Genomic DNA, 13,759 nt, shown 5'->3' on the forward strand with positions numbered 1-13,759 from the left:
CATTGGGCAATTCCATAAGAAGGACTCAGCCCCTGAGCAGTGAAAATGGGCTTTCCAGATTTGATCGCCTCCTTTCACAAAGTATGCTCCTTTGGGGGTTGAGATGGCAACTCCACAGCCGAGCTGACGACAGACAACATTGGCATTGGCCATATTCCAGTGGGAGGCACAGAGTATTCTCCATTTTCCAGAAATATTCAATTCCACTTGTCCCTCACACTGAGAGGTGCCATTTTTCATGAGCCGCACTTCTGCGTATGCTGGTAGGAGAAGATAGGATTTAACAAAGTATTATGTTTTAATCACCCCAACAGATTATGCAGGGAGGTTAAAATCCTGCTCTGCAACTCACCTGAACAGACGATTTGAACAGCCCCTCTGTGCTGGCAAGTACCTCCAGGACAGGGCACTCTGGGGCAGATCCTGAGCTCAGGTTCCTGCCCCTCACACCAGAACTCTTCATCCCAGACCTGTCCATCTGACTCTCTAAAGGGCACATCCATCAGAATAGACACAGCTTTGCCACACCCCAGCTCTGCACAGATAACCTGGGCAGTGGAGAATGTGAAGTTCCCACCAGATACTGAATCCCAATTTCTTCCAGAATGCACTTCTACTCTCCCTGAGCAGAATCCATCCCCTCCAACCAGACGCACAAATCCTAAGAGAAAACAAATAGACCCAGTGAGTGTTCACAATCACATGTTGACAATTAGAAATGACATCTGATAAACCATAGTGTTAAATTTTTTTTTTCCTGAGAAACCAAGATAGCATAGGTAAACACTGGAAATTGCTGCCTCCCACAACAAATTCAAAAATATAATTAAAAGACAAAACAGACATCATCCAGAACTACAGGAAGGCTGGCTGAGTGGAAATTCTACAACTAGAATCTGAAGCAGCCCTGTGACCTGGCTCTAGTCCCATTCTACCACACTCAGGAGACTGTCTGGGCTACCCAGGAACCCAGAAGGAACTGTATCTATCCATGCCTCTGCTACCGGGCCCACTGACCATAGACCCATTAGCAGACCCAGCAGCAGCTACATGACCTGACTCCAGTTCTGCTAGACCATGATCCTGAAGGCAGTCCTATCAGTCAAAGGATATAGTGGAAGAAGATCTTTAGCTGTAAAAAAAAAACACACACACACACACACAAAAAAAAAAGTTTATAAAGACTGGAACAGGTATCTGCTCCTTCAAATGCAGACATAGATCATGAAGAATCTGGCAAAGATGATACCATCAAAGGAAAATAACAATGCTCCAGTAACTGACCCTAAAGAAATTAATATCTATGAATAAAAAATTCAAAATAATCATCTTAATGAAGCTCAATGAGCCAAAAGAGAGCACAGATAGACAACTAAATGCAATGAGAATAACAATAAATAAACAAAAAAAAGTTTAACAAAAAATTGAAAACATAAAAAGGAACAAATCAAAAATTCTGGAGCTCAAGGATACAATGACTGATCTGAAAAAAAAATTAATAGAGAGCTTCCACAAGACTTGATCATGCAGAAGAAAAAAATCAGCAAACCCAAAGATACGTCATTTGAAATTATCATGGTAGAGGAACAAATAGAAAAAAGAATGAAAAAGAGAAGAAAGCATATGGGACACAGTGTCCAGCAAAATGATATAGATATTTGAGAATCCCATAAGGAAAAGAGAAAGTGACAGAAAGCTCATTTAAAGAAATAATGGTTGAGAACTTCTCAAATCTAAAGATGGAAGTGAATATATTGATTTATGAAGCCCAAAAGTACCCAAATAGGTAGAACCAAAGGGGTTTACACCAAGACACATTATAATTCAATTATCAAAATTCAAAGGCAAAGAGAGAATTTTGGAAGCAGCAAGAGAAAAGCAACCTGTAACATATAAGTCCCTAAAAGATTAATAGATGATTTCTCAGGAGAAGTCTCACAGGCTTGGAGAGAGCAGGATGATATTCAAAGTAATGAAAGAAAAAATTGCCAACCATGAACAACAAAACTGTCCTTTAAGAACTAAGTAAAAGCCTGGTGGTTGAGCTTGGCCCATGAACCAGGAGGTCATGGTTCAATTCCCGGTCAGGGCACATGCCCGGGTTGTGGGCTCGATCCCCAGTGGGGGATGTACAGGAGGCAGTGGATCGATGTTTCTCATCAATGTTTCTAGCTCTCTATTCCTTTCCCTTCCTCTCTCTAAAATCAATAAGAATATATTTTAAAATATATATATTTAAGAATTAAGAAAAAATAAAAAATTTCTCTGACAAGCACTGCCAGACAGAAGTGCTGAAAAAAGTTCTTCAAGGTGAAATGAAAAGATGCTAAACAACAATACAAAAGTATGTTCATGTATCAAAGCATAAATCCCACTAATAATGGTAAATATGAAGATAAATACAGAATATTGTAATACTGTAATGGTGGTACATAAATCAATTTTAACACTAGTATATAAATTAAGAGACAAAATAAGTAAGAATAACTATAACCACAGAAATTTGTTGATGAAAACACAATATAGAAAAAAATAAAATCTGACATGATTACATAAAGTGGCAGGTTGGGGAGTAAAATGTAGTTTCTGTATGCAATTGAAGTTAAGTTGTTATCAGCTTAAAACAAACTTCTATAACTGTATAATATTCCATGTAAGCACCATGGTAACCACAAAATAAAGTACACTAGATAAATAAAGATAAAGAGAGGAACAAGAACTACAAAACAGAAAATGACTAACAAAATGACAACAGCAAGTCCTTACCTATCAATAATTTTAAATGTAAATTCACTAAACTCCCCACTCAAAAGACATTGAATGCCTGAATGGATTTTTTTAAAAATATATATTTTATTGATTTTTTTATAGAGAGGAAGGGATAGAGAGTTAGAAACATCGATCAGCTGCCTCCTGCACACCCCCCACTGGGGATGTGCCCGCAACCAAGGTACATGCCCTTGACCGGAATCGAACCTGGGACCTTTCAGTCAGCAGGCCAACGCTCTATCCACTGAGCCAAACTGGTTAGGGCGCCTGAATGGATTTTTTAAAACAAGACTCAACTAACTACATGTTGTCTACAAGAGACTCACTTTAGATTTTATGACACACTTACACTATAAGTGAAAGTATGGAGCGATTCAATGCAAATGGTAACTAAAAGAGATCAACATTATTAGTATATCAGACAAAATAGACTTTAAGTCAAAAACTGTTAAAAGAGACAAAAAAAGACAAGATATAATGATAAAAGAGTCAATTCAACCAGAAGGTATACTAATTACAAATATATATGAACCCAACAATCAAAGCACCTATATATAATGTGTCCCAAAAAAAATGTATACACACACTTTGAATAATTATAAAAGTAGTTTTTATTAAAATTCATTTCATTTCCAAAATTGAGTTATCAGCTGTTAAAGCGTGTATACATTTTCAGAGGGACACTCTGTATAAAGCAAACATTGACAGATCTAAAGGGAGAAATAGACAACAAAGTAGGGGGGCAAAGTAGGTTAACAGTTGTGAGGGTTGTGAGTATACGTCCATATTTCTCTCCCTCTCCCTTCCTCTCTCTCTAAAAATATATTTTTTTTAAAGAGCATGCAGAGCCATAGCTGGTTTTGCTCAGTGGATAGAGTGTTGGCCTGCAGAGTGAAAGGTCCCAGGTTCAATTCCAGACAAGGGCACATGCCAGGGTTGTGGGCTCAATCCCCAGGAGGGGGTGTGCAAGAGGCAGCCAATCAATGATTCTCTCATCATAGATGTTTCTATCTCTCTCTCCCTCTCCCTTCCTCTCTGAAATCAATAAAATAATAATTTTTTTTTTTAAAAAAAGCAGCCAGAGAAAATTGACTCATTGTATAGAGAGGAACAACAACAAAAACAAAAATGTATTGCTGACTTCTTATTGGTGGCAATGCAAGCCATATGATATATAATATAAATAACAATATAAAATCAATTTTAAGGTAGCAGGTAGGAATTGCCAACCTAAAATTAAGTCTCCTGTGAAAATGCCTTACAAAATTGAAGCAAATAGACAATAGATAAAAGATTAGAGAATTTGAGGACACCAGACCTACACTACACAAAAATCTTACCGAAAGTTCTTCAAGCTAAAGGAAAATGATAACAGATAAAAAGAAAAAAGTGGATCTACCCAAAGCTATAAAGACTGCTGTAAATAATAAGTTTTTGAAAAAACATATAAAGGATTTTTTCTTATTTTAAAAATAAAAAAACATTTAAGGCAAAATTAACAGTGATGTATTATAATATTTATAACACTAGAGGCCTGGTGCATGAAATTCATGCGGGGGGGGGGGCAAGGGGGGGGGGGGTCGCCTCAACCCAGCCTGCACCTTCTCCAATCTGGGACCCCTCGAGGGATGTCCAACTGCCCATTTAAGCCCAATCCCACCACCGGATCGGGCCTAAACGGGCAGTCGGACATCCCTCTCACAATCCAGGAATGCTGGGTCCCAACAACTCGCCTGCCTGCCTGATTGCCCTTAACTGCTTCTACCTGCCAGCCTGATAACCCCCTAACGCCTGCCTGCCTGCCTGCCTGCCCCTTAACCACTACCCTGCCAGCCTGATTGACACCTAACTGCTCCCCTGCTAGCCTGATCACCCTCAACTACCCTTCCCTGCTGGCCTGTTTGTCCCCCCACTGCCCTCCCCTGCTGGCCTGTTTGCCCCCAACTGCCCTCACCTGCCAGCCGATCACCCACAACTGCCCTCCCCTGTTGGCCATCTTTGTGGTGGCCATCTTGTAACAACATTGTGCAAGGGCATTGCACGACACCACCTAGGCTTTTATTGTATAGGATATTTATAAGTAAATGTATAACATTACTGGCACAAATGTCAAAAATAAGAAAAGAAGTATACGGCTTTAAGATCTTATATATTAACTTTTATAATATCATTTGAAGGTAAAAAGTGGTCCAAAAGTAATAATTTCAACATTATGATAAACTCTTTAAAAAGGGAAATAGTTAGTAAACCAATACAGTTAATAAAATAGCTCTAAAAAAACTCAAATAAAGATTAATATAGGAATTTTAAAAAAAACAACACAGAACAAATAGCAAGCTAGTAGACTTAAAGCAAATCATGAAATAATTACATTAAAATTAAATAATTTAAATTCTCCAAATAAAAGCAAGATGATCAGACTGTGCAAAGGGCATAACCATATGCTGTCTACAAAAATACACAGATGAACTATAAATAGAATCAAAAAAAGATATACCTTGCAAACACTAATCAAAGAAAGCTGTAATATATAAGTTAATATCAGATAAAGTAAGACAGAATTTATTCAGAGAGAAATAATAAACATTTTATGATGATAAAATAGAAAAGAAAATCTGTAATATTAAAATTAGCAGGATACAGCTAAAGAGGTTCTGAGATGAAAATGTATAGCCTTCATGCTTCCTTGATGTATACATTAGAATAGAATATAAAAACTAAAGGCAAATGATCTATGATGCCATTTCAAGAGTCTACAAAAATAACAGCAAATTATTATCCAAAAAGAATGAACACTGCCCAGCCCACATGGCTCAGTGGTTGAGTGTTGATCTATGAACCATGAGGTCATGGTTCAATTCCCAATCCAGGCATATGCCTGGGTTTCAGGCTTGATCCCCAGTGAAGGGTGTGCAGGAGGCAGCCAATCAATGATCGTCTCTCATCACTGATGTTTCTGTCTCTCTCTCCCTCTTCCTTCCTCTCTGAAATCAATAAAAATATATTTTATTTCTCCCAATTTTAATCTGCCACACATTTATAATAGTATAAAATTTTTAAAAAAGAATGAACGCTAAGAACAGAAATCAATGAAATAAAAAGCAAATACACAATAAAAAAATATCAACAGAGTCATCCTGGCCAGTGTTCTCAGTGGTTAGATCATTGGCCAGTGCACTGCAGGATCTCAGGCTCGATTTCCCAGTCAAGGGCAGGTTCCTGGGTGGCAGGTTCAAGCCCAAACCGGGATGGGACATGTTCGGGAGGCAACCAATCGATGTATCTCTCTCACGTTGATGTCTCCCCCCCCACACACACACGTGCTTGTTGAGCCTATTTTCTTGGTATTTTCCCATGTGGCCCCCTATGGAATTAAGTGACTCTGTCTCTCTAGGACTTGTAAATATAAAAACTTTGTTTTCCTGTGCCTCTTTCATGTCCCCTCTTGTGGCTACACCTGATTGAACATCTCATGAAAGACTACAAATAGCTACTATGATCAAACAAATTCATACAGGTACAACCCAGTAGTGGTGCCTATAGGAAACTTTTGATCCCACCTCCCTATTTCTCATGACACATCACAGGGATGAAAAGTTCTGTGATCCGTAGGTATGGACTATTTACTGTCCAGGGCTAAACATGCTTCTTTGAATACTAATGCTCTAGGAATCACTGTATAACTGGAACCTTCTCCCATGAATGCTCTACTAGTAAAGGCTGTGATCCTTAGAATGAGACTGAGGCTATTCCTGAAAAATCCTGCTGGGTCCCCTGCCAGACAAGACAGGCTTACCTGAGCAGGCAACTCCAACATCCAAGGTATGGGAATAGTCAAGTTCATGGTAGTTTTGAACCATAGAACGAATACAGTCATTGATTTTCAATTCTGTCCCTTTGCAATAAAGATATGAATGCCAAATGGGCCCTACCCCTGATCCGAAATAAACCCCTCTGGAAACAGCAACAGCAACTCCACATTCCAGCTGTCTGCACACCACAGCTGCATCCTCCAGGTTCCAGTCAAAATCATTCACTGTGCCCCATATTCCTTGGTACTTCACTTCCACTCTCCCCTCACAGCGGTGGCCTCCACTCGTCAACCTCAGGTCTGCAGCTGCAAGAGAGACATAGACACAGAACACATGACACAGCAGAGATTTAAAGAGACCATACAGTGGTGTGTGTTTAGTATTAAAAACCTAGATCTCTGGGAGAGTTCCAAAGGTCAAGATGGCAGAGTATGTAAACACTATTCTCACCACCTCCCATGACCACATCAAAATTACAACTAAACTGTAATAAGTAAAAGTAGAATTACTCAGAAGAAAAAAATAGTTATCTAGGGTTTCAAAACTATCTCTATGTATAGCATTTGTTTATTTCTGTGGTGTAAATACAGGGTGGGACAAAAGTAGGTTTACAGTTGTTCATATGGAAAATAATATAATAGTTAATAAATAATAATATGAGAATAAACTGTTTCACAACTATAAACATACTTTTGCCCAACCCTGTATTCCCACTGTGACCAGTTTTAAGCTATCAATGTGGCATCACTAAGTACAGAGTTGGAAAGAGATGCACACAATTATTTCTCACCAGCTAGTAAGACCCAGCTCCAGGCACCCTACTGAGGATCGGCCTTTAGAGGATCAGGATGCTGTTGTCTCAATAGATAATGCCTAAGGCTGGTAGGGGCCAAAGTTCACCATCTCAGTTACAGTTAATGGCCCACCAGACCAGTGGAGGCATCTTCCCTCCCCTCTGGCCCACAGGGAGCGCTCTCATCTAGCTTTGGAACAGAGGAGTGTGTTAAGCAGCCTCTAAAACATCCTGATTATTCCTATGTCCTTGCATTCACACCCTCACATAATCTTCCTCACACTTGATTGTGGGTTGAACCCAGTAACGTGCATCCAAAAAGTGGAATTTGGCAAAAGCGATCAGCTGTCACTTAAGAAATTGGTTTCAAGAGGACTCTGGTTTCTCTTTTTGATCTATCTTACTCTCTTATTTGCTTGCTGCAATGAAGCCAGCTGCCATATTGTGAGCTGTGTATGGAGAAACCTACATGACAAAGAACTGAGGGAGGCTTCCAGCCAATAGCCAGCAAGGGACTGAGGGTCTATTACACTGTCCACCAAGGTCTAAATCAGTGGTTCTCAACCTTCCTAATGCTGCGACCCTTTAATACGGTTCCTCATGTTGTGGTGACCCCCAACCATAAAATTATTTTTGTTGCTACTTCATAACTGTAATTTTGCTACTGTTATGAATTATAATGTAAATATCTGATATGCTATATGTGTTTTCTGATGGTCGCGACCCACAGTTTGAGAACCACTGGTCTAAATGCTGCCAATTAACTAGGTGAATAAGTTTGGTAGTATTCACTCCCAGATGACCCTTAAGATTATTGTAGCCTTGTGAGAGAGCATAAGTCAGAGGATCCAGATAAGCCATGCACAGATTCCTAGCCCACAGAAACTATGAGATAGTAGATACTAGATTCTTGCTCACTAAGCTGCCATGTTTGGCAGTAATTTGTTGCCATATAGTCTGCAGTATTTTGCTATGGCAGCCCACCTGAGCAGACTAATACACAAGGATTCTTTTCAAATTCAGCATCTTTCCAAATGTTTCCCTTTTTGATGCACCACTTCTATTTTTCCAGAATGAAAGCATATGGACCCAAGCAGAGACCTGAGCAGTGAGAATGGATACCCCAGAGACTGAGCGCTGATTACATTATAAGAAAAAAAATTCTCATTTTGGTGACCTCCATTCAAAGCTAATGGAGATGATTCTAGGGCCTCAGCAAAGCAGGAGTCTAAGGTACTGAATGAGAAACAGATATGAAAAGATAGAGAGGCTTTAGGTCCCTATTTCAGGTAGCATCAAGGTTACAGAATTGGTCACTCAGGAAGAAGTCTTATTTGGATGAAGCAATTAAGCCACTTATATAAGTCTCCAGGTTTTCCACCCTGCTGTTTTCTCGCTTTGGTGGGAACACCTCAATTAGTTATATATTGCTGTGCAGCAAATTACATTTTACTAAAACTGTGTTTTACCAAAGACAAAGAGAGAATTTTTAAAGCAGCATCGTGCATATACCACATACACCTTCTTAGACCTAAACCTGGACCTCTCAAATTTTCAGTTGCTTCAGCCCTGTTCTGGACCAGAGTCACCTCACCACTGAGAGTTCAGTTTAGAAATTACTCCTACATTGTCTGCTGCACTCTTGACTGCAAAATAAAATCTGCTCAAGTCAAAAAATAAATATGTATTATTAATATATATATATTCCACTTTGTAGGATTGCTGTGCACTCAAATGAGTTCATATAAGTGAATGTAGTATCAGTATCTGGTGGTAGTAGTTGCAGTTGTAGTAGTAGTAGTAGTAGTAGTAGTAGTAGTAGTAGTAGTAGTATAGTAGTAGTAGTATAAAGAGTTCCAATAGAAATTGTAACAAAAATGACAAACATCCAAAGATAAAAAGTACAAATGTCATGAGCAAGTGATTCACAAATGAAGGATTAAATTAGCGAATATATGCCAGTTTTTGCCTAACATACACCAGTTTGGGCTGAGATTTTAAAATGTGATAAAAACCCAATGCTGGTGAAGGTATGTGAAAACTAATATTCTCATCCAACATTAGTGGGAATAAAATTTAGTGTAAACATTTCTAGTGGGCAATTAATCTCTATGTATCAAAAGCCTTAAAGGTATTCAGAGCCTAGAGAACAGCAATTTCATTTTTTAAATGTTATTGAGAAAAATAATCATGGAGAGTCCTTATGTGTAAATACAAGGAAGTTGAACAATTTCTTTTCATAACTTCAAAAATGAAAACAACTAAATGCCCACACAAGTGATCACGTGAATATATTGCATGTTGCTCATATAAATAAATGATTGAAAATAATTAAATTTTCCATATTATCCTTGTAATATTATATATTTTTGTAATAGAATAAAATGTTTTAGTGTAGAAAAGAAGAATAGTTAATGGTCTAGAAAAATGTGCAAAATATACTGTCAATTTTAAAAAACAGATTACCAAATAACGTAAACCAAATAACCAAATTACGCAGTCTTTGGGAGTTTATGTTTTTGTGTATTATGGCATAAAGTGTGTTTGAAGGCATAATTTCTTGCCAATGCCCATCATGGATTTCACTGTGGAGACTCCTGTAATGTATGCCCACCTTAGAAATCATCAAATGCTCAAAAAGGCCAGGACTACTGTTTTACAAGGAGCAAGTCCAATGTCATATGAAGTTGAAGAATAAATTTCTAGTAGGATAGCTGCTTGCCTTGGAAAAATGTTCTTGCTGCTCTAACCAGTTTGGCTCAGTGGATAGAGCATCAGCCTATGGACTCAAGGGTCCCAGGTTTGATTCCGCTCAAGGGCATGTACCTTGGTTGCGGGCACATCCCCAGTGGGGAGTGTGCAGGAGGCAGCTGATCGATGTTTCTCTCTCATCGATGTTTCTAATTCTCTATCCCTCTCCCTTCCTCTCTGTAAAGAATCAATAACATATATTTTTTAAATGTTCTTGCTTCTTAAGTAACTAAATTTCCTATCTTTTTTCTCGTAATAAGAGGTGTCCTTTTATCGAAACACCCATTGTCTCTCCTCTACATGGGACCAAACCTACCTCTCCACTTCAGAGCCCTCAAGAGAAGAATCTTCACTAGCATCTGGCCAACACTCAAGGAGCAGAAACTTAAAGGGATGAGGTTTCCCCAGGAGAGTTATGGGACTGAGAGACTGAACTCTAGGAAGAAGACAATGAACATTGAGAGGAGACAGAGCTGTGCACCATCTCGACCTGGATCAGTACCCAGGCTGAAGGCTAGATTTTCTGCAACCCTATTCCTGATGCCTGCAGACCTCTGGCTCAGTGGAAGCCAGTTTGCAGGGAGGGACAAAAGAACCCATGAGAGAGAAAATGCACCCTATAGAATTCACAACACATTCTAGGGAGTGGGTGTGAACCTCAACAAGTCAGGGAACAATTCACAAGAACTGGGGCAGGAACTCGGGAAACTATACATAACTGATGCTGGGTATCTCTAAGCAAGAGATCCCCTCTCCTGGCTGCAGAGTCCTCTGTTTTACAGCAGACACCTGGTAGGAATAGGTGAGTCAGAAAGCAAATTCTCTCACAGAGCCCAGTGCTGGGCAAACACTGTAGTCAAGCAGAGAGGAGGCTGTGGGATTGAAGGAGAGCAGCCAGAAAGCTAGCAAGCAGGTGCAAGATTATCTGTGATCTGGTTACATACAGTTTATGTGACACCCCAACAGTGTGGGCACTGTGTATTCCACACACCAACTGACTCAGTCACTTCTCGGCTGCTATGTTCCTCTCACACATCCATCACATCCACTACACACTCACATCCACTTCTCTCTCTCTCTCTCTCTCCCTCTCTCTCTCTCTCTCTCTTTACATAAATACATAAAACATAGAAATCCTCACGGGCAGCCCTCTCCAAAGCAAGCAAATGCAGTGTGGGAGGAACAGCCCAGAGGCCCAGCTGAGTCAATCTCTGGTCCTTCCCAGACACTGGGAGCCACTAGAACAAAACAGATATTCCTTAAAAACAAGGAGGCATGGGAGAGGACTAAAATCGACTCACCTTAGCCTGCAACTATCATTTCTTTGAAAAACCTGCCACTGCCCTAGCCGGTTTGGCTCAATGGATAAAGCGTTGGCCTGCAGACTGAAGGGTCCCAGGTTTGATTCCAGTCAAGGGGCACATGCCCGGGTTGTGGGCTCGATTCCCAGTATGGGGTGTGCAGGAGGCAGCTGATCAATGATTCTCATCATTGATGTTCCTATCTCTCCCTCCCTCTCCCTTCCTCTCTGAAATCAATAAAAATATATATTTTTTTAAAAATCTAGTAGTCTTTGAAAAAAAAAAACTTGCCACTATGACCAATTGAAACCCCACAGAAGAAGAACGAGAAGAACCAATCATCGTGGTTCCCTTTTGGTCAAAAAACATGGTTTACCTTAAGGCTTTAGCTCCATAATTCCTGGGACCTTTCCCTTTGCCAAGGTGTCAACTCACTGTTGATCCCAGGAAAGAGGTAACTCTTACCTTGAGAATGCAGCACAGTACTGAGGAGAAAACAGAGTCCCTGAGGAGAGAGATGTCCACTCAAAGCCATCCTAACTCCTGTGCCATCAAAATCACAGTCCCAGCTGCAAAATAACCCTGTGTGCCTTGTGCGGAGGCATCAGGGTACCGACGAAGGTCTTCAGCAATGGGAGGGGTATGTACACACACATACACTCACATCCTCCCTACTGATAGCCAATAGAGAGAGCTTTTGCCATTTCAGATGCTATCAGAGACTTCATCTGCCACCTTCTGAAGCTCAAACACCAATTAGATTCTGAATCTTCAATATCTCCTTATATGAGCAGCATGGCCCTTTGACATCATGTTTCCTTAGGTCCCTGAGAACTTGGCCCCCATGATCACGGCTGGGGTAGAAAAGTTGCATCAAAAAGCCACTCTCCACCAACAGTCTTGACTGATCTCTGCAGACTGAGATCTTTCAGGGTTCATGGTGCTGCAATCAGTTACCCTTTGGCCCATGCGAGGACGTCTTTGTTGTAATCAAACATTGTTCTTCCCTGTGACTGAGCTCATGCCTGAAGCAGAGAACCACAAGAAGGCTTGAAATATGAGACTACTTATCAGACCAGCAGAAAATGAGGACCTCAGCATAGGAATTCACAGGTGAATGTGGCAGGGGGAGAGGGGAAGCGCCAAGTTGAGGAGGTGTGATTATTGGTCTTTCTCCCTTTTCCTGGTGATCTGGAGATGGGGGACTTGGAACAGAGGCGCTCATAATAACAATGGGTCTTCGACAGGATCTAACTTTTTCTCATTGGAGATCTTTCTTAGCCCCTAAGACCACTCTGTCCAGCCCACACAAGTCACCTGGGACTATATTCTCCATCTCAGGGATAAGGAGGGGCTGTAATCTCCAGGGTATTTACCGACCAGATCTCCTCCTTGCTGTACAGCTGCCCAGAGCCAGCAGTCCTGCCCTGAGAGCCAGGATGGTGCTCAGGGGTCAGAAAGTGCATCAGCCAATTGGCTGATCTACTTGCACCATTTTTCTTCCTGGATCCACCCTCCCACCCTTTTGGAATCTTTCTGAATTCATAGCTTGGTGTAGCATAAAGTTTAGCCCCAAGTCCATCTTATCCTTAATAAGATGACTAATATATGGACTCATTCTCTTTTCATAATTAATGGTTTTACTGTGAGTCACACCAGAGAAAGGAACAAGGGAAGATAGAAATTTATGCCTTCTGATGTAAATTTTACTGAGGTAAAATCCATGAGTTACCAGGCATAGCATATAACACACCATCAGCCAGCATTTACTCTACATTTACTCTACACCATTGCCTTTAGGCACTGTGCTGTGGCTGGGAATAAAACAGTGAGCAAGACAGACTCTGTCCCTGGGCTCATGGGACAGTGAGCTGCTGGAAAAAGACATATATATAATTGTTTAACAACATATATGAAAGGGCTATAAAGAAAAAATACCACCCTAGCAAGTTTGGCTCAGTGGATAGAGCGTCAGCCTGTGGACTGAAGGGTCCTGGGTTCAATTCCAGTCATGGGTACATGCCCTGGTTGCCAGCTCAATCCCCAGTGAGGGGTGTGCAGGAGGCAGCTAATCAATGATTCTCTCTCATAATTGATGTTTCTATCTTTCTTTCCCTCTTCCTTCCTCTCTGAAATCAATAAAATCAAAAGAAAACTATATATATATACACACACACATATACATATATACATATATACACACATATATACATATATATATACATATATACAGATATATTAAATGCATTAAGCCTATATGATATTTTGACAATTAAACTTGTTTTGAAACAGTCAACTAATTCTGGAATTCTTTATTTTCATTTTTTTCTTAT

The 13,759-nt window shown here is 40.1% G+C and overlaps 1 protein-coding gene across 1 annotated transcript in view; it reads right to left on the reverse strand.

The window, feature by feature from the left end:
• LOC102752814 (antigen WC1.1-like) overlaps window positions 1–6,882 on the reverse strand; it is a 23,488-nt gene extending 16,606 nt beyond the window's left edge. Inside the window, 3 exon segments of the mRNA XM_015559947.1 lie at window positions 1–260; window positions 353–661; window positions 6,702–6,882. The exon segment at window positions 1–260 is cut by the window's left edge and continues 21 nt beyond it. Of these exon segments, the coding sequence (XP_015415433.1) occupies window positions 1–260; window positions 353–661; window positions 6,702–6,750 (618 nt within the window). The 5' untranslated portion in view covers window positions 6,751–6,882.
• Window positions 6,883–13,759: the final 6,877 nt, after the last annotated feature.

Source organism: Myotis davidii, unplaced genomic scaffold, assembly GCF_000327345.1.
Source record: "Myotis davidii unplaced genomic scaffold, ASM32734v1 scaffold13, whole genome shotgun sequence".
NCBI classification, from domain to species: Eukaryota; Metazoa; Chordata; class Mammalia; order Chiroptera; family Vespertilionidae; genus Myotis; species Myotis davidii.